The 21,084-nt window shown below is 38.3% G+C and overlaps 2 protein-coding genes across 7 annotated transcripts in view; one reads left to right on the top strand and one right to left on the bottom strand.

Moving 5' to 3' along the window:
- The window catches only part of LOC139765939 (uncharacterized), a 17,312-nt gene extending 15,768 nt beyond the window's left edge, over positions 1-1,544 (bottom strand). Inside the window, exon 1 of the mRNA XM_071693930.1 lies at positions 1,275-1,544. Within this exon, the coding sequence (XP_071550031.1) occupies positions 1,275-1,544 (270 nt within the window). The remainder of the gene's footprint in view (positions 1-1,274) is intronic.
- Positions 1,542-21,084, top strand: LOC139765942 (uncharacterized). Of its 6 annotated transcripts, none has more exons than XM_071693942.1 (8): positions 1,542-1,564; positions 8,629-8,709; positions 9,512-9,665; positions 13,327-13,489; positions 14,776-14,924; positions 16,586-16,723; positions 18,972-19,163; positions 20,387-21,084. In XM_071693942.1, the coding sequence occupies exons 2-8, from the start codon at positions 8,630-8,632 to the stop codon at positions 20,516-20,518; spliced, it is 1,008 nt and encodes a 335-aa protein (XP_071550043.1). In that variant the 5' UTR covers positions 1,542-1,564; position 8,629; the 3' UTR covers positions 20,519-21,084. The 6 variants fall into 6 exon arrangements, with proteins under 6 accessions (XP_071550043.1, XP_071550042.1, XP_071550038.1 ...); XM_071693941.1 differs by lacking the exon at positions 1,542-1,564 and adding an exon at positions 3,380-3,434; XM_071693937.1 differs by lacking the exon at positions 1,542-1,564 and adding an exon at positions 3,491-3,588.

The following is a 21,084-nucleotide window of genomic DNA, read 5'->3' as shown; positions in this document are numbered from 1 at the left end:
CAGCGCGAGCAATATAACCCTCCTCCCCCCCACACCTGGTCTCCTCTGCAATTAACCTCTTGTTTTTAAAGTTATTAAGCTCATAAAAATTATCAGACTCATCAAATTATAACTTTTAATCGGTAGCGTTTACCGGGTCTGTGACAGGAAGTGAATGTGTGTGTGTGTGTGTGTGTGTGTGTACTAGGGGTAAGACATGTTCCGTCATACGCGGCCATATCACACTAGTGTCACAAGAGGCCACCAGTGTCGCTCTGGCGTCACTAGAAGCCACTAGTGTCATCCAGGCATCACAGGAGGCCACTAGTGTCACACTAGCGTCACAAGAGGTCACTAGTGTCACACTGACGTCACAAGAGGCCCCTAGGGTACACTCTGGCGTTACAAGAGGCCACCAGTGTCATTCTGGCGTCACAAGAAGCCACCAGTGTTACAAAGGCGTCACAAAAGGCCATTAGTATCACACTGGCTATTACCTAGCAAGAAGTAAGCTTCAAGCTTCTATGTGTGAGGGACTTGGGAATAGGAATCGTCTCTAATCTGTCGCTAGAGTCCAATATTAGGAAAATAAGTGGGACAAACTGTCTGCCGGCAAATATCAAAATAGCTTTCAAGTATCCGGATTAAGAAATATTTAGCTAGCTATTCATATCTTAGATAAGACTAAAGCTAGAACATGCTTCCCAGGTCTGGTCACTGCACCAAAAAAAAGAAAGCACAAAGAACTCCCAGAGAAGTTCCATATGAGAACAATAAAGATGGTACCAGAATTAAGAGAAGTAAGCTACAGGGGTCACCAGAATTAAGAGAGCTTAAGCTACAGGGAAAAGCTGAAAAGAAGAGCGAGAGGCGGCCTGGTCACAACCTTTAATTTTTCTTAAAGAGCCGAAGTGGACAGCGAAGAGTACTTTGAGAGGTGCATGTACTAGAGAACCAAAGGAAATAACATGAAAATACGTGAGAAACTTGTAAATAAGGATGTAAAGAAATGCTTCTTTAGTATAAGAATAGTGTATGATTGGGACAGATTGTCTGAGGACGTGGTTAATGCAGACATCATGCATAAATTCAAGAGGTTGTATGATAGTAGTGTTCAAAAGATGGGACCCCTACGAGTGTAAAACCTCCTCCCCGTACAGTACAAATGGAGATTTAATTACGAGAGGCTCCCAATGTCACACTGGAGTTACAAGAGGCCACCATTGTCACACTGGCGTCACAAAAGGCCACCAGTGTCACAATGGCGTCACAAAGAGGCAAATAAGCTCCCTTACCAGTCTCCTGTTGTTGTGAACGACGGCAGCGAGGAGGATGGGCGTGAAGCCGAACAGGTGGATTAGTCCCGCGGCCACGTAGGAGCACAAGAGAACCCTGGTTCCCGTGAGTCTACGGGTGGTGCCTCTGGGGACCTTCCCCAGAAACACCCCGGCGCTGGCCACCACCCCACACACCAGGGTCGTCACCCCAGACACCACACATGCCACCAGGGTGCTGTCCTCCACGTGGAAGTTGCCTGGGACCCAGGGTGGCGTGGTGGGCGTCATGTCAACCTGGATTCCTACCGGTAAGGCCACCCTCACACCTCCTTGTGTGTGTCCGGATGTATGTAGTATATGTAAGCCAACTGAGAGGGTGTTAGGATGGCGAACCTAAAATCTACTAATTTCTGCTATGAATGTTTAATATCTAGTTGTAAATTTGGCAAATATTGAAGTAAGTTATAAATGAGAATGAGTGGGAATATGAATATGATAGAAACAGGACTTTTTCATTTCATAAAGTGCAGGGTGTGAAGGTGAATCTCTTACCATATGTAGGGCAGGAACCTATAAAGCACTGGTGTGAACGAGAAACACTTTACGACACGAGAGTATGAAAGCTCATATATAAATTATAGAAAACGGAAGAAAATGTTCAAATGTCTGTTGTAAAAGAGTATGGCGATGGGGTATACCATGTCTGTCTGGCGTGTACTGTACCGCCTTGGTGTGGGGTGGCAGGAGGCACGATAACCGGCCGACGACACCGTTGGGGAGCGTGTGTGGACGATGGCGCCTCCTCTCCCTAGACTGCACCTCGAAACTCTAGTCCACACCTCCACGCATGTGTCCACTCACGACCGCCCATGTATATATACCACGCCCTTAACTATCTCATACTAATATTAGGTCCCCTGGTGTGATCGCTTTTGAGAAACGCTGGGGTGAATCATGGAATGGTTGAACTAGAAGTCTACCCAAGTTTATCCTATGGGTTCCACTTATTTTGCTCTAAAATGGTCTAATTGGTAAATCATTCCATATATCAACAATCTTACGGAAGTATCTCGCCTTAATAGATGAAAACTTTTTCCCACGAGTTTGTATCCATTATTACGGACAAAATCAGACGAGTCTATCCATAACTAGATAGTTGATACCAAGATTGAGACATCTGATAATTTTGAATACTTTTAACAATAAGATGAATTTTTATCCTTTTCTTCAGCTAATTAATTTAAGTCGTTGAAGTCGGCCTTCCATGATTTGTTTGCCAGTCCAGGAATCATTTAGGTAGCTTTCTTCTGTATTGTCACCTGTCTCCTTTTTTCCCTCCGTTAGGGTGACCAAAGTTGAACACAGTACTCAAATAAGGGCACAATTTTTTGCCCAGTGCCACACCAGTCTCCACGTCAGTCAAGCACTCGACAACCCGAGCGCGGTAACTTAACATTGCTTTTGACTTGAATTTATTGTAATTACGTGGCAGATATATCTCACACTTTACATAAACTCCCAGTGGAATACGATCACATCAGCTGCACCAAACTTATAACAGTAGGCTGGGTGATTAGCCCCTCCTCTTTCATATCTGCCGCTCCTTTATTTTAATAATATTAATGATGCTTATTATGAGACTATACAAGATCTAGCGTCTGCTGGTCATTCGAATCTAACCAAGAAGTTTCCAATCTGATGATAAGCTTAGGTAATTTTTCAGATATTGTTTTTACATTTTTCTTTGAAAGTGATGTGGATTATGGAGTAGGAAACAGAAGCACTATGGCCTACTGCATACTATCTGATGGATATGTCAAATTGGAATATGTTGTCTTTTGTATTAAACTAGAGAAAAGGGGAATGTTTTGCTTGGTTATTTCAACCCAGTTATCGTGAAAACTGAAAAGGGACCCGGGTACGAAGGTACATACCTTGCGGCACTCCGTCCTAAGTAGTAAAATTAATGTTGGAATTTCTGTCTTTGTATTTCATGTTGTATCATCTGATCATGACTGTATTTCTCATATAGAGATAGATAGAATATTAACAGATACTGGGTTGTTTTTAGTACGTAAGAAAATAGTAATTTTCCTACTAAGCCGTAACTTGCCAGATCTTTCCAATTCTTCTTTTTCACATTTGCAGAGCGATGTAATGATGTCTTCACTGAAATTGGTACGAAACACAATAATTATAGATTAGAACAGGCCTTCTATCTTGCTAAATGTATAATTGTGTTCATAATCATGAGTGAAACACGTTTGGATAGTGGCAAATGGCAAGTTGGGTTCAAGACGTACTTTGGAGTATCTCTTAGTACATTAGGAAGGTTTGGATAATTGTAACGAAGGAACTTCAGGCGTTTTGGTTATTCTTATTTGATACGTTATTTTAATTCGTGTGTGGCAGAAAGTGTAGACTTTATGTGTTTTGGGTGTTCAAGTTAATTGACATATCGTCAAAGTATCACACCAAGAGGATAGGAAAGGAAATATCAAGAAGTAAGTTGTTGGAATATTAACCTTCACATATGTATTTTTGCTGTTGTATTGACATGTGTCAACTTATTAATAAATATAAAAAAGAAAACTGCAGGACAATTGCGTGATGCGAGAAATTTGTAAAGAGAGTCACTTCCAGATGTCTTTTTGTTTACATATTTTTTAATTTAGTGCACAATTTAATCCTTGGTTTGTCTGTTCTGTCAATACATGTGTCTGACGCCTGTCCCCCTTGGGAGCCCCCTCGAGTGGGTGGCCATGGCAAAATAGTCTCCATAACTGATGAACTCCAGTGCCGCTACTTGGCCCCCAGTGCCTCACCTTTAACAAGCCACTGGAAATGTTTCCAGAGACTCCAACTTCATATTACCATGACTACGAGTTGCGTTGTTCCAATGGGCCCCACATATTTTGTTCCCAAATACTCTTAATTGGTAAATCATTCCATGTTGTATTCCAATCATAACATTGGAAATTCCAGCAAATCTTGGCTCTGAGGGGAAGTTAGTTAAGGTTTTTTATAGGCTTTGTTGATTAGTACTATTTTCCATATATTATTTGAATAAGTTCACGATGTATTTTGACAAAATAAGCAATCAACTCGGGCAACAAGTAGTTTCACCAAGTTCTATGTAAATCAACTCCATATTTCCCTGGTATTCATAGCACTCCCCACTATTGCCTATGTATTATAATGAAATATATACAAAGCAAATCCAAATCATTAAGTGGTAATCAAAATAATTCCTACTAATTGTAAGCAAAGAGTTGATGCCTCATTAGTCTGATCCCACAAAGAATTATATTTTAGTACTAGACTGTTTCTTTATTGTAATTAGAATTACAATGTATGTATAAATTTTCCCAATTTTTGATTTTTGTGTAGAGACATAGTAAAAACCTTAAGTAGCTTGTTTAGTAGTGCACATATAGGTCTACCTAATAGTTTAGAATGACCCTTTGGCAGATTAGTTTTTATTAATGCAAAGAGAAAAAATTTTAAGTTTTGAGTAGAGAAGCCAGTTTTATAAGTTTCCTGTATTTGTTTCTCTCATATGTATTATTTGCTGCTAAATGAAGAATGGTATGAGAGTGGATGATTTTGCTTTACTACTTTATGGTATGAGAGTGGAGGATTTTGCTTTACTGCTTTTAAAACAATATCGATATTAACCTGTTAGTGGCTGGGTCATGAGGGATAGGAAAAAATTTGGAGTGAACAAATAGTGATGTTGCTAAATATGGAAATCAAAGAATATGCACTTTTAACATTTTAAGACTGCATTATTGACAAAAAAGACTGCATTTTTGAAAAATTTTCAATATTAGTGTGTATTATCACAAAAAACTTGTGGTACTCCACTTAGCTTTGTTTTTCATATGGTTGGAAAGATAAACAGTGAGTTGAAATGTACGAAGAGATATAATTATCTGAATTTGTCAGAGACCACATAAACATGAATTCAAGCATCAAATTTTTATAGACTTCTGAACTCACCCAGAATATATGTAAAACTGATAAAGTTGGATTCATATGTAATGAGGCATGGTGACATTCACTGAAATGTAAAGATAGCAAAGGATAAGAGGCTTTTTACACTACAGGCATTTCTTGTTTTTTTCAGCATCATTAACTTTATATATGGCCATATGAACCAAATAAAGTTTGATGTTATTTGAACAAGTGCCAGGTAAATTTTTTTGGTCAGGCTTCTATAGGATGGCTGCTCTTGTAATTCCTTAGAAAATGACATCAGGTCTCTGTAGGCTTTCTTCCTGTTCTTAAATGCAAAAATCTATTGCTTTTGGAATTTTGAAATAGAGCAGAAAGGACTTAGTGACATTTAGAAAGAGATACAATTAGAAATTATGTTTGAACTCTTGTTTTTCTTCGGTTCATGAGTTGCTGCCTAGTCAAATACTCGACAGAACATGTTACTGGGAGTTCAGATTTTCTGTGAGGATATTGTTAAAGCAAGGTCTCTCTTAATATTTAAGTCATTGTTAGAGGATTTTAAACAGAAATTGTAACCATCCTTTTTTCTGAAAAGTCTCTCTACCCTGCCCAGATCTTTTCGGTGATAGTCAGCCCATGCAAGCAACTTTAAATCTTAAGTATGTGTGTGATTACTATTTGTGCATTACTGGGAAACTTACACTTGTGTTGCTTTGATTTTAGAATTGTATATATTTGCCATGTCTTTACTCCTCTGCAAGTATACATGCACACACATACTCTGTACCCATTATCAGCCAGCCTCGAGTGGAGGATGAACTCCTGGGTTGGATGTAGGCTCACGGTCATGACCAGGATTCGAACCCATGCTGGTCTGATCTTGGGCTGACCTGTGGACACATGGTCAGTAACACCAACCAATGGACCACAGAGGCCTGTGTGTGTGTGTGTGTGTGTGTGTGTGTGTGTGTGTGTGTTGGGTGGTGAATCAGTGATGGCAGTGACTGTAACAGGCATTGACATACACCCTCATTCACCCTTCCTCCAGTACTATTCCAGGGGATATACACATTTTCTTCTTCACCATACTACAGGCATAGCTCACTTTTTTGTATATACCCTGTACTTTTATGTCTTTCTTTCATTTTTTAACGGGAGATGGGGAACATGAAGGCCTTGTTTTATCTTGTCCAAATTGTTACAAACATTTCGAAAGTCACCTAGTATTTAAGGGTTAGTCAGATACGGTAGCATAACCTATGTCTATCCTTAGATCTCTAGTGTTCTTGTTTGTGATTGAGAGTGCACCTTTTGCTCTCTTGTTTTTCACTGTTTTCTCCGCTTGTGTACTTAGATATTTATGAAAATCACAAAAACTTTTTCCCTTGATGTGACATAATCCATCTTTGCAAAGAATTAAGTGTATTGTATTTTCATTTTGTTAAGTATTAACACATGAGACCTTAGAAGCATAACTAATAATAGTATTGTTAACTTCATAGTCAGCTGTTGACAGTCTTATTAGCATATTTATCTCCTAAATCATTTATCTCCTATATCATTTAATTCTCTCTGTTTGGATATAGGTCTCAGCATCATTTATTTAGGACATAAGGTGGTGTGTGTGTGTGTGTGTGTGTGTGTGTGTGTGTGTGTGTGTGTGTGTGTGTGTTTATACATACATATATGAGTGTAGACATGGTACTACTTATATGAATGTAGACATGGTACTACATATATGAATGTAGACATGGTACTACTTATATCCAAGGTTGAGATGGGGCAACATGAATGTAAACCCCCCTCCCATAAAACACAAAAAGCAATAAAAAATTTTTGTATGTACAACATTGGGATGACAACTCTAATATCTAAACCCAGTACTGTGAAAACTAACACTTGTCGCTCTTCTTGAATTTTATCGTTGATGGTAGTATCTTCATACTTTACAAAATATGTCTACAGCTTGTAAGCATATTAGTAGAAAACGGTTAATATCCTTGTTTTTGTTTTGTACATTAATTGATTGCTTATTTGTGATATTTAGAATTTTTTTGTATCAGTTTGCTTAGTAAGAACATTATGTTTATTTCTAACTGTAGGGTATTACAGCACACATATTTGCTCATGTGATTCATGTGAGAAACTGCAGAAGCTGGTGACTGAGTTTGGTAAAGTGTGTGAAAGAAGAAAGTTAAGAGTAAATGTGAATAAGAGCAAGGTTATTAGGTACAGTAGGGTTGAGGGTCAAGTCAATTGGGAGGTAAGTTTGAATGGAGAAAAACTGGAGGAAGTAAAGTGTTTTAGATATCTGGGAGTGGATCTGGCAGCGGATGGAACCATGGAAGCGGAAGTGAATCATAGGGTGGCGGAGGGGGCGAAAATCCTGGGAGCCTTGAAGAATGTGTGGAAGTCGAGAACATTATCTCGGAAAGCAAAAATGGGTATGTTTGAAGGAATAGTGGTTCCAACAATGTTGTATGGTTGTGAGGTGTGGGCTATGGATAGAGTTGTGCGCAGGAGGGTGGATGTGCTGGACATGAGATGTTTGAGGACAATGTGTGGTGTGAAGTGGTTTGATCGAGTAAGTAATGTAAGGGTAAGAGAGATGTGTGGAAATAAAAAGAGCGTGGTTGAGAGAGCAGAAGAGGGTGTTTTGAAATGGTTTGGGCACATGGAGAGAATGAGTGAGGAAAGATTGACCAAGAGGATATATGTGTCGGAGGTGGAGGGAACGAGGAGAAGTGGGAGACCAAATTGGAGTAGGAAAGATGGAGTGAAAAAGATTTTGAGTGATCGGGGCCTGAACATGCAGGAGGGTGAAAGGAGGGCAAGGAATAGAGTGAATTGGATCGATGTGGTATACTGGGGTTGACGTGCTGTCAGTGGATTGAATCAGGGCATGTGAAGCGTCTGGGGTAAACCATGGAAAGCTGTGTGGGGCCTGGATGTGGAAAGGGAGCTGTAGTTTCGGGCATTATTGCATGACGTGGCATTATTGCATGACGTCTAGAGACTGAGTGTGAATGAATGAGGCCTTTGTTGTCTTTTCCTAGCACTACCCCGCACACATGAGGGGCGAGGGGGATGGTATTCCATGTGTGGTGAGGTGGCGATGGGAATGAATAAAGGCAGACAGTGTGAATTGTGTGCATGGGTATATATGTATGTGTCTGTGTGTGTATATATATGTGTACATTGAGATGTATAGGTATGTATATTTGCGTGTGTGGACGTGTGTGTATATACATGTGTATGGGGGTGGGTTGGGCCATTTCTTTCGTCCGTTTCCTTGCGCTACCTCGCAAATGCGGGAGACAGCGACAAAGCAAAATAAATAAAAATATAAAATAATATTTGCTCAGTAACAAAATGTTTATTTAAAGATTGATTGTCTACTGTTTTATTGCAGAATGAAACCGGCTAATGCTGCAGCATATGAAGAACTTAAGGAAGAAATAGAGAAGGAGAAGAAAGATGAAGAAGAAAGGAGGTCATTATTGAGTTTCATTTGTAGTTTTTTCATGTCCAATCTGTTTGCTTATTGCATCTTTCAGTTTAGTGAAAGTGAATATAAAAGTTGTGGCCGATGGCCACACAATAATCATGTGATGCAGCAGCTTGCCAAATATTGCCTCGTCTAGCTAGTGGTGGGGGCACGCAAGCAGCTAGCTCTTGAGAGCAAAACCCAGAATGATACCTATAGAAGATGGAAAGTGAACCAACATTGTGGCATAGGGCAAGGCGGTCAAGTCTGTAAGTTAGCCTGGGACAGTTTATAAGTTAGACTGCTTTTGACTCAACTCTGTCAGGTAAGAATACAGAGCTAGAACTGCCTTTGCCTTTGCTCAAGTCCTGTCTAAAGCTGTCATGTGTAATGCAGCAAGCCACAGCCATATGACAAGATTAAGGGGAAATTCTCCTTTTTACCTTACTGTCTTGATTAAGATTGTTTTGGTTAAAGAAGTACACAACAGGAGGGCAGGTAGTATATGTTTGGTTTAGAAACATTCTTTTCAAAGTTTAAGGCAGATATTTTGATTGAAAGAATGACTGAAAATTTATAGTTGACAATTGAGAAAATTGTTTTATATTAATTTTTGTCTTGTTACATTTGGAAATGAAGTCAGTGTTCATTTGTTCCTAATATTACCTCACTAAAACATGAAAGGCAATTAGGTGTAGAAAAAGAATGTAAATAATTGCAAGTTTATTGTGAGCCTACTCCCATCCTAGGTTTAAGTATTCTCATACAGTTTATGAATTAAATCATGAAGAGTTATTTTATTTTACAGATCTTATGTTTGGTTTGAAGATGCCAGCAACATAAATTTCTGGGAATACAGAAATATAAATCCAACCATCATAATGTGGTTTGAGATATGTATGGATATTGCTCAGTGGGATTTACTGGCTGCAGAGTTTGGTCTGTTGTACGAGGAAATACAGGTACTTTTTTCTTCAACTTGTATTGTGAATGTCAAGCACAGAATATCTTACAACGTCAACATGCTAAATTTATTAGTTTGGTGAAAAGGGAAAGGTGGTGAAATTCTACCATAAGAAGAATTGGGGCAAGGCAGCTGGAATGTATGGTACTACAGTTGCCTTTCTGAAGAAGGAGTGATTGTAGTGTACCTGGCAAGTTATATGGAAGAGTGGTGATTAAGAGGGTATTGAAATGCACAGTGCATGTGACTGGGAGGAACTGTGTTGCTTCAGGAGTAGGAGAGTATGTGTGGATTAAGTGCTTGCCTTAAAGAATGCATGTGAGAAATACTTAGATAACAAAAAGATTTGTATGTGGAGCTTATTGATTTGGAGAAAGCATTTGATATGGTTGATGGAGATGCGCTGTGAAAGATGTTACAAATACTCGGTGTGGGAGGAGGACTTGTAAGAAGCAGTGAGGATTTTTTATCAAGAGAGTAAGGCAAGTGTGTGAGTAGAGAGGAGGGCTAATAGTTCCAGGTGAAGGTGGGTATGCAGCTGTGGTCTGTGTTGTCCCATAGCTTTTTAATATGTTTCCAGATGAGGTAGTGAGGAGGTAAATGCATCAGTCATAGAGAGAGAGAGAGAGAGAGAGAGAGAGAGAGAGAGAGAGAGAGAACCTAGGGGGTGAATAAGTTGTTTGCTCATGACCTTTGCTGATGACACATTCAAATGAGAAACTGCTGAAATAGGTGTGTGACTTTGTGAGAGTGTGTGAAATGAGAAAGTTGAGAGTAACTGTGAATTACAGTAAGGGTATTAGGTTTAGTAGTGCAAAGAGACAGGTTAGGGTGTTAGTTTAAATGGAGAAAACTTGGAGGAAGTGAGGTTATTTAGATATCTTGTAGTGAACATGTTTAAATATATATATATAATCAGAAGTGGAGGGGACAAGGAGAAGGGGAAACCAAAATGGAGAGGGAAGGTTGAAGTGAATAAGATTTTGATTGTCTGGGGCCTGAATGTGCATGAGAATGAAAGGCATACATTGGATAAGGTGAACTAGAATGATGTGGTAAACAAGGGTCAAAATCCTGTCAGTGTACTGCATTAGGGCATATGAAGCTGCTGGGGGAAACCATGGAAAGATTTGTGAGGCTTGGTTGTGGAAAGGGGGCTTGGGTTTCATTGCATTACATATAACAGCAAGAGAATGCATGTGAGTGAATGAGGCCTTCTCTTTGTTTGTTGCACTCCCTTGCTAATGTGAGAAACATTGAACAATTATAAGAGGAAAATGAAAGATCTTTTGCAGAATCCTTTTACAGCATTGCATACTATTGTAAATACAACACTTGGCTACTTAGCTTGAAATTAGGTCATAAATAGGGCTATCCATAGTATTATTAGTTAGCTAGATAATCATATATGGAAGTTTCAGGATAAAACAAGACTTGATTAAATGATTTTGATGTAGCATGAGCACCTAAATTACTCAAATATTTTTTCATATAGCACAATCCATTGTGATACAGGGTACAGCTTGCTGTGTGGTGCTGATGCTCCCCATGTCACTCTGACCACCCCACCAGTTCTCTGTTAGCATTCACCAAGAAAGGACAAATCAGGTGCCATTCACATAATTCTTTACTTGCCCACGTTTACCAGTCACTACTGTGCCTAAGCATCCAGCAAGTAAACCCACTCCAAGTGAACTTGCCAAAAGGGTAAGGAAGACTTGGAGGAAAAGGTTAGAATACTGGATAAACTTGAGCAGAGATCTGGTGCTTCATCAGTTGATCGCCATTTTAGGGTTAACGATAGCAGCATCTGCATCATCAAGCTGACAAATGAATCAATTAAGAAAGCTTTTTCTTAGCCAACTATTTTGATGACAACAATGCATCTTTAGTATCCACTACAACATAAACCTGAGATATGCTGAAATCAGCCAAAATTGGTTGAAAATAGCTGAATTGTACCAGAATAACACAGTGTATGCCTTCCAAAGTGCCCAAGTTTTGATTAAATGAATTGGTAGAACCATGTTTGATATAGAAAATAAAGATTTGTAGAATGTTGAAGAAAATTTGAATGTTTTGCTTTAGTGCTGTCTCTAGATTGGTCTCCCATTCACCTTTACACATTCTGAATAGCAAGATAAAAAAGTTCAAAAACTTTTCTCCATATGAAATGTAAGAATATCATAAAGGAATGATAATGCAAGAAACAAGTGATATGAGCCTTAACTAACTGTACCATCAAGCATTTAGTTAATATAGATTTTATAGCTTCCCCTCCATGGCTGGAAGATATATTATTACTGAATAGAACATTTTATTTAATGTTTTATCACTTTCATAGTCACTTTTGTGACTATATGAATGAAAATGATGTAATTCTCATCACTTTCATTTATTTCTTTTGACATTTATTACATATTGTGCCAGCAGTGTACACAAAATTTACCAAGTTGCATCAGTGCCATCAGTATGTTTCTTGTTTCATTTATTTTTTATTCATTTCTTATGTTGATTGGAGGCTCCAGCCATAGACAAAAGTCAACATTATGGATGTGCCTTAATTGAAATACAGAGTGGTTAATGACAGGGAAAAAGAAGAGACAGGGGAAAGTATTTACAGATTTTGGAGGAAGTGAAAAACTTGTCTTAAAGTGTGCCATGTCATGGTTATTTGGAAAAACATGAGAGGCTAGAGAGTTTCAAGACTTCAAGGTGTAGGGAAAGAAACAGTTATAAAAATGTCCCTCCCTTGAGTTGCCAACAGCTACACAGTAATCATGTGATGCACTAGCTTTCTGAGTATTTGTGTAGTCTAGGGAGCAATAACCAAAGTAATATTGGTGACCAACATGACACGGACAAACATTTCCCATTTATGTTCACTTCGATTGAAAAGGAGATAATGAGGGAAAAGAAATGAGGAAATTAGTCAGAACTCCCTCTAGTAGAAGGAAAGTGAATCAACAATGTGGTGTAGGGTAAGTGGGTCAAGTTTTGAAGGGCTGCAGGGCTTGAACCATCCCAGATGTGGCAACAGTACTCCTTTCAAGGATGGATCATTCTTTTGTATAAATGGAGCAGCTGTTCGAAAGGAAAGAAATTTCTACATCTAAACCGGATTCTCAGTTTCTTACAGGCAGGTTTAGCTGTTTCTGTAATGTAGGGTTTCTAGGATATAGTGGATTTTACAGTAATACCAAGGTTATATAGAGTCATGAACTTACAGAACTGTCAAAGAAGAGTGGACAGTTGAGAAATTTTTGAGAAGGAGAATGGTAGAAACTGGGTCTTGGAGGCATTAAACTTAGCAAGATTTCACAAACCCCACTGGTATGAATATTAAGACCAAGTTGGGAGTTCGGTTGTTTAGAGCTTGTTGAGTAGGTGTTACTGAAATTAGGCAGGTATAAACTTAATATTTCTACTTGGGAATTGGTGGCTTGCTGTAGAGTGACATGGGTGGGGAGGCTTATTGTTGAAGCATAGGATTGTGTGCCGAGGATATTGAATTGGAACTGAATTGGAAAGATCTTTGCTTCTTTGTGGTGTTGTGTTTGTAGTTGGTTGGCACAAATTTGTGTGGTTTGCAGTTCTTTTTTTTTTTACTTATGTGAGGCACATTAATGACTACTTCAAAGTATGTTATTTTTTTCTAGCATTGTCGCAAATTCCATGATGGATCTCCTACCAGAATGATATTCAGTAAACTGGAAGATAAGGAGGCAAACAAGGATTTGAGTCTAAGAAAAGTCCTTGAGTGTTTATTCAAATTAAATCATCATCAGATTTTGAAAACTGTACCATGGCAAGAAGGCTTAGGTAAGCATGTCTCAGTTTGTTTGAATGAAATTTACATATGTTGCTTCTTTTAGATATGATTGAGAGGGTACAAAATTTCAGTGAAAGTTTTATATCTGATGTTTATGGGTATTGTTAATATTATCTCCTAAACTCTATTTATCTGTCTATATCTCTGATGTCCCTTCCCTCTGGGAACTCTCATCAAGGGGATGGCAATGGCAAAAGAGTCTCCACTTATCCCTGTCTTTACATGCCTCCCTCTCATGCACTATCCTAAAGTAGATAAAAATGTCAAAAGTGGAAGGGACAAGGAGAATGGGTATCCCTGATTGGAGATGGAAAGATGAAGTGTGAAGGTTTTGAATGCACAGGGCCTGAACATGCAGGTGGGTGAAGTACCTGTATGGGATAGAGAGAATTGGAGTGATGTGGTGTATATTGGTCAATATGCCATCATTCGGTTGAACCAGGGCACATGGAGCAGCTAGGCAAAACAGTAGTAATGTGTGTGGGGTCTGGTTGTGAATAGTGGGCCATGTTTTTTGATGCATTTCTTATGATTTTGATGCATTACTTACGATAGCTGGAGAATGGATTTAAGTGAACGAAGTTTTTTTGTTTGTGGCACTTTCTTGCTAATGTGGGAAAAGGTGTACAAATATGAAACAAGAAAATACATTGAAAAAATATGTCTACATTTCTCGTACTACTTCAAACAGAGAAATGTGAGCATATCGAGATTTTTATCTGTCTGCTCATATCATCATTTATTTCTGTGTATTCACTTATATACCACCCCCTTAGTTATTGCAGACAATGTATTACTTGCGTGTGTGGACGTGTATGTATATACATGTGTGTGTGGGTGGGTTTAGCCATTCTTTCGTCTGTTTCCTTGCGCTACCTTGCTAACGCTGGAGACAGTGACAAAGTAAAATAAATAAAATAGATATATATATATATTTGTTTGTTTTATGATGTGGTCATTCTTCTTTGTACTCTTAATAGTAATTCATATCCAAATAGAAGCAGTGTCAGAATTTAGTTTGACCTATATTTTTTTTTACGATTTTCTTGGTGGTAATTTAGTGAAAGAGATATGATGTAGACAGTGGAACGAAATTACATTATTATGATACAAAAAAGGATTTAGTATGTTAACAGATTATTAACCTTAGAAAGTATCAAGAACTTTTTTTCTTAAAAATTTATCATATTTTTCTTACTGCTTATCAAAAGAATTTTAAATAGAATGGATTTGATTAAGAATTCAATATGTTATTGCTCTGCTTAATCACCCACAGAAAAACTCAAGAATGAATCAAACATTTCCAAAGACAGTGAGCACAATGTACCCAGTGTAAATGATTGGATACGGACAACTCCACATACGGAGCATGATGCATTGATCATGTTGATCTATGCTCATGATGCTAGAACTGAAGCTTTGAAGGTAAAGGTTTGAATTTTTTAACCCCTAATTTTTTTATTTAGGGAGGAGAAAAAAGGGGATGGAATGCTTGGATTGTTTGTTGCTACCATTAATTAGGATGAGAGGGTAAAACTGGAGAGTGCAGCAAATTATAGGAAGTTAGTAATGTTGTATGCAGACATTGAATATGTTGGAATTAGCAAAGGAATTAATTACTTGAATTATGGATTGGGTATTCTAGGGATGTTTTATATTTCTGTAGTTTAAAACTAGATAGTATGGTTGCTTGTGACTGATTGAATGATTGAGGAGTAGGTCTGCTAGGACCCTTGAGCCTTGGAATGCTGAAAATGTTTTAATCATTCCTTTATATGATTTTCCCATTATTTAAATTTTGTTTGTTTTGGCAAATGCTGAGTTCAGAGATCTGTGATAGAATATTTTGTCGTAAGACTGTCATGTTTAATGGTACCTGTAGAAGGGCAAGCTCACTTATCAGTAGTCCTTAAGTACGCCTTGCTTCTTTTGTGTTTGCCTTTGATTAATTCATGTGGTTTGTTTCATCCAAAATACCCCAGCAGTGGTAGAATAATAGGATTACATTAAGCCCCCAGGAAGAGTGAACTATTGTGTCAGAAGATTACAAAGTGTGATATAATGTCAGTTTGCTGTAAAGTAAAAATCTGCTTGTATATATTTTAGTGAGGAAAGGTGGACAAAGAGCATATTTATGTCAGAAGTGGAGGGAACAAAGAGAAGGAGACCAAATTGAAGATAGAAAGTTGGAGTGAAAAAGATTTTGAGCACTCGGGGCTTAAACATGCAAGAAGTGAAAGGCGTGTACGAGATACAGTGAATTAGAGTGATATGTTATACTGGGGTCGATGTTCTGTCAGTAGACTGAACCAGGGTATGTGAAACATCCAGGGTAAACTGTGGTAAGGTCTGTGATGCCAGGATGTGGATAGGGAGCTGTGGTTTTGTTGCATTACACCTGACACCTCGAGAATGGAAACAGCTCAAAATGCATGAAGGAAAAGAAAAAAGACAACATATGCATTCTGTTATTCTCCCCATGCCTGATTACTGCCCATGCATCCAAGGGGTAGCACCAGGAAACAGACGAAGAAAGGCTACATCCACTCTCATCCATACACAACCTGTTATGTGTAATGCACCAAAACCTCAGCTCCCTATCCACATCCAAGCCCCACAGTCCTTTCCATGGTTTGTTTCTTAATGTAATATATAATTTTTGGTAAAACGTGCAGCAAGTAGCTCATGCATTTCACACTTTGATACGAATTCTGAGTGAGTTTAAGATTTTTTGAGCTTGGTAATGGGCAATGCAGAACTGACTTTACCCTTATGTGTTAAAGTTTTATGTTCCATGTTAGCACAGTGAAAAGGTGAAACAAAGCATTTAAGGGAAGAAAACAGTGTCTAAGAAATATCATTTGTAGATCATTTAGAACTGAGACACTATGACAGATAAACAGTGGTAATTAGAAATCTGTAACCATAAATCTGACAGATAAACAGTGGTAATCAGAAATCTGTAACCATAAATCTGTGTTTCTGAGTTGATTAGTGCTGTGGATAGTTTTCCTCTGTAACTGTCCCTAAGCAGTGGAAGGATTGACATAGTTACATAGATTATTTCTTGTCTCATATACTTGCAGGTAGTCAACCAACTAAGGAACCCACTTTCTGAGAGAGGAAGAATTGGGGTACTGCTGTTGGATGAAACTAGTGCTGACTCTGTTGGCCATCAGCTGAGAAAAGATCCATGCAATAGCATCCATAAGTGGTTTAAGCAGGTTTGAGTTGATACATTTTTTTCTTTACTTGCTCAGTGTATTGCTGAGAAAAATTTACTCTTTGAATAACATCTATGTCTATATTGTATGTGCTGTTTCTTGCATCCATATAGAATCATACTGACTTATTCCTTATTAATTGTACATAACATGTGCCAGTGTCAAAAACCCACTAGGTGCACTCAAAACACATGCAAAATCAAATTTGAGTAAGTGAAGTAGGATGAAAGAATAAATTGACAACCATATGTGATAGAGAAACAGGAGATAGGAGTGTTTTTAGGTTAGTATGTACTTTAAAAGATTGAGGCACAGTGCTTGAATAAAGCTCGAGTTTGCCAGTTGCTAGTTGTATAGCCACCCTGTTGCAGGAAGGATATCAAATATACACCCATTTTACTTTTTTTGTTTTTGTTTCCATAATAGTGCTTAGGCATAGGTATATTGCAAAGACACACTGACTCTGCCCACCCAAGGTTACATTGCAAGTTAAAAGTCACCTTTGGTAAGGCTGTATCATTGGGAGTACGTACAGTCATGTCAGAGAACTTCTCACTGCAAAGGAGTCTCTACATTTCTCTGTTAGTAGAAGTACTGTATCCTTGAGCTGTAGGTGCCTCTAGAACGGACTTGAGTAACACCAAGACTCTCATAAAAATTGGTCCCTTGGTAGCCATGAATAAGATAATAAATACACCAATATTTATTTTACAGATGAGGGTAAATGTGTTGGAAATGTAATGTTTGAGGACATTATGTGATGTGAAGTGGTTTGATTGGTTAATAAAAGGGTAAGAAAGAGGTTTGGTAATAAAAAGATTGTAATTGAGAGGGCTGAAAAGGATTTGCTGAAGTGGTTTTGATATATGGAGAGAATGAGTGAGAAAACATTAACAAAGAGGACATATATGTTAGAAGTGGAAGGAACAAGGAAAAGGGGGAGACCAAATTGGAAATGGAAGGATGGAATGTGAGAGATTTTGACCAGTGGGGGTAGGAACATGCAGGAGGGTGAAAGATGTGCATGGGACGTAGTGAATGGGAGCAATGTGGTATTCAGGAGTCAATGTGCTGTTAGTTGATTGAACCAGGGCATGTGAAGCAGCCGGGGTAGACCATGTAAAGGTTTGTGTAGGCCTTGTTATGGATAGGGAGCTATGGTTTTGGTGCATTACACATGAGCTAGAGAATGGATGTAAATGAATATGTATATGTGCATATATGGGCATTTATGGGTATGTTTGAAGGAATAGTTGTTCCAACAATGTTGTATGGTTGCGAGGTGTGGGCTATGGATGGAGTTGTGCACAGGAGGATGGATGTGCTGGAAATGAGATGTTTGAGGACAATGTGTGGTGTGAGGTGGCTTGATCGAGTAAGTAACGTAAGGGTAAGAGAGATGTGTGGAAATAAAAAGAGCGTGGTTGAGAGAGCAGAAGAGGGTGTTTTGAAATGGTTTGGGCACATGGAGAGAATGAGTGAGGAAAGATTGACCAAGAGGATATATGTGTCGGAGGTGGAGGGAACGAGGAGAAGTGGGAGACCAAATTGGGGGTGGAAAGATGGAGTGAAAAAGATTTTGTGTGATCGGGGCCTGAACATGCAGGAGGGTGAAAGGAGGGCAAGGAATAGAGTGAATTGGATCGATGTGGTATACCGGGGTTGACGTGCTGTCAGTGGATTGAATCAGGGCATGTGAAGCGGCTGGGGTAAACCATGGAAAGCTGTGTAGGTATGTATATTTGCGTGTGTGGACGTATGTTTATACATGCGTGTGGGGGTGGGTTGGGCCATTTCTTTCGTCTGTTTCCTTGCGCTACCTCGCAAATGCGGGAGACAGCGACAAAGCAAAAAAAAAAAAAAAAGGGGGCATTTATGTGTATGTATGTGTAAATGAGTGGATGGGCCATTCTTTGTTTGTTTCCTGGTGCTACCTCAGTGATGCGGGAAACAGCAAGTTAAGTATAATGAATGAGTGAATATTTTTTTTAGCTATTCTTTACTTTTGTTTTAATCTTTCTATGTCTTTGTTTTACAGTTGTAGCTCTAATGGTAAACTCATTAAATTTGAAAGCAAAGGTACCCCTAATCTAAGATGCATCCCTTATACTCAGAAAGTACATTAGGTCTGCCAGCACACATGTTGACATAGAGATTAAGGATGTGTTGTGTTGATGACCATGCCATGATACATATGTGTATGATTGAGCTCAAAGGGCATTTGAAATTAATCATGGATTGTCCACAGGTGGATTATGTTGTCCCAGTGCTTTCACCACAGTTTTTGCGTCAGATTCAAAATCGGGACTGGGAGAGTAATAGAGAGAAAGAGAAAAGGTACAATCGCTATGTGTACCGCTTGACTTTGGATGATTATGTCTGTAAGGAGAGCAGGAACTACAAATGTCTAGCATTATGTCCTTCTAAGTATATTAAAGAGGTAAGTTTATTGTATTTTTTTGTTTGTTTGATTATGAAAGTCAAGGATTCACTTTGGTAGGATATTGTTAAGTTTTATGTTGAGTAATGTTGATCTGACATAAGTTTGTTGATCGTGGTAGTTAATTTCTCTCTCTTCTTTTTAGGACATGTAGAGGATTTGCTGTTCTGCATTTCACAGGTATAAATCCATTAGATGAGATTGTAAACATATGTATAGTGTTTTCTGTTTTTATTAATCAACTTCAATGTATTAATATCCTCTCTCTGTCACTGATCTTTTACACTGTATCCTTCCTCTGTCACTGAACTTTTTACATTCTCTTGTCTTGCACATTTTTTCATTGCCTTTCTCATTTTCCATGTTTTATGGTCTACCTATACATTTTTCATTTCTTTATATTTGTTCATTACATTTGCAACCCTCTTTGTTTCGTGAATTTCCTTTCCCTCTTCTTTGTTCTGCCTTGCTTGACTTTCTCTGCATTTCTCCAGTCTGCCTGCTTTCACCATTCTCTCCTCACTTTTACCCCTTCACTTCCTCTCCATTTTCATTTGTTCTCGATTTCACATTATATTCACTTCCTCTCCTTTTTTCCAAATTTTTTCATAGTCGCTGACATGGCACAGGTAAAAGTATGCCCCAGTCAAGGCCATATAGATTTAATCGTAAATTAATGAGTATGAAAAATGAAAAAACCCTACGGTAGGGATCAATTCAAGCTTTACAGGTGTTTATAGACCTGAATCCTGGAGGTGGAAAGGTTACAAGGAAGTGGGAAAGATGAGAGAAGGGAGAGTATTCCAGTTTCACTCTACGAGGAAATAAGGAGGCATCATAGTTGTCAGACCTGTATTTGAATGATTTTACCGAACAGAAATCATGGGAAGAAGTGGAGAGTTGCTTGCAATATGTCTAGATTTCTGGGGTTGCGATGCATGCAGACAGCTCCCCTCCAAATTTATTTTTCTGAGCCTCCCCTATCTCTGACCTTCCTTTATCTCTGTTCCCAATCATTCTGTCCCTTGCCTTATCCATTCTCTGTTCTTTGCCCTTCACCCTTCTTTCCCTCTGTTTTCCTTTTCCTGGCTTCCTCTTTTCTCTCTCCCTTCTTTCATTTCACTTTTCTTTCCTTCACTTCTTCAGTAGTTCATGTCTTCATCGCTTGTTTCTCCATGGTGATAGTTAAACAAACAGCTTTTGTATATCTTTTTTTTTTGCAGATTGATAAAAGTGAGTTGGTAATGGGAAATGGTCTTCTAAATATCAAGTGGAATTGCTCATTAGAGGACAAGGTTGAAGAATTTGCAAATATTCTCATCAAAGAAACACAAATGAAGAGAAGTAGGCAGTGAGTTTGTTGTAAGCTTTACCAAGTCAGTTAGCATCTGCTCAAAATACGTTTTACCTTATTATTTCTCAAAATAAGACTTGGATAATGAGTAATATGTCCATGTCTCATTCTTAATCAGCTTGTGTGGATATGTATAATAAGAAAGAGATATGTAAAGTTTAAGGAAATATATAAGTAGACTGTTTTACTTAGTACAGATGAGTACGGACTAACTTTTTCTGACTACATGATAAAGCTTTTTGTTATTTCCCTATTAACAGCATTGACATGGTTTGTTTCTCGGAATTTGACATTGCTGCTGCTGAGGGAGCTTCTTTAATTCTTTAAAAATGACATATTTGCTAGTACAGTGGTATATTTTATATTCCATATAATGTTTCCATCAGCCCCCACTTTGCACAAAACACAAAGGAAACTGTATTTAGTGAAAGATGAATGGCTGCAAAGCATATGCAGTGGGATTGAATGATGTTTGTTGTACATGATAGATTCATTTTGTACTAGGTGTGCAGTCAAGGAATAGTGCTCATCACTCATTGTAAGTTGTAATTTTATTCCAAAAATTAT

This window comes from Panulirus ornatus, chromosome 56 (assembly GCF_036320965.1).
Source record: "Panulirus ornatus isolate Po-2019 chromosome 56, ASM3632096v1, whole genome shotgun sequence".
Lineage (NCBI taxonomy): Eukaryota > Metazoa > Arthropoda > Malacostraca > Decapoda > Palinuridae > Panulirus > Panulirus ornatus.
The sequence above is the reverse complement of the archived record's forward strand: the minus strand, read 5'-3'. Positions and strand labels throughout refer to the sequence as shown.

Bases quoted from the DNA above. Each gene is read 5' to 3' on its own strand.
- LOC139765942 (XM_071693937.1), top strand. From the start codon at position 3,506: ATGAGTGAAACACGTTTGGATAGTGGCAAATGGCAAGTTGGGTTCAAG. The intron at 14,925-16,585 runs GTAAAGGTTTGA...ATATACTTGCAG, and splicing joins CTAGAACTGAAGCTTTGAAG to GTAGTCAACCAACTAAGGAA. The intron at 16,724-18,971 runs GTTTGAGTTGAT...GATTGTCCACAG, and splicing joins TCCATAAGTGGTTTAAGCAG to GTGGATTATGTTGTCCCAGT.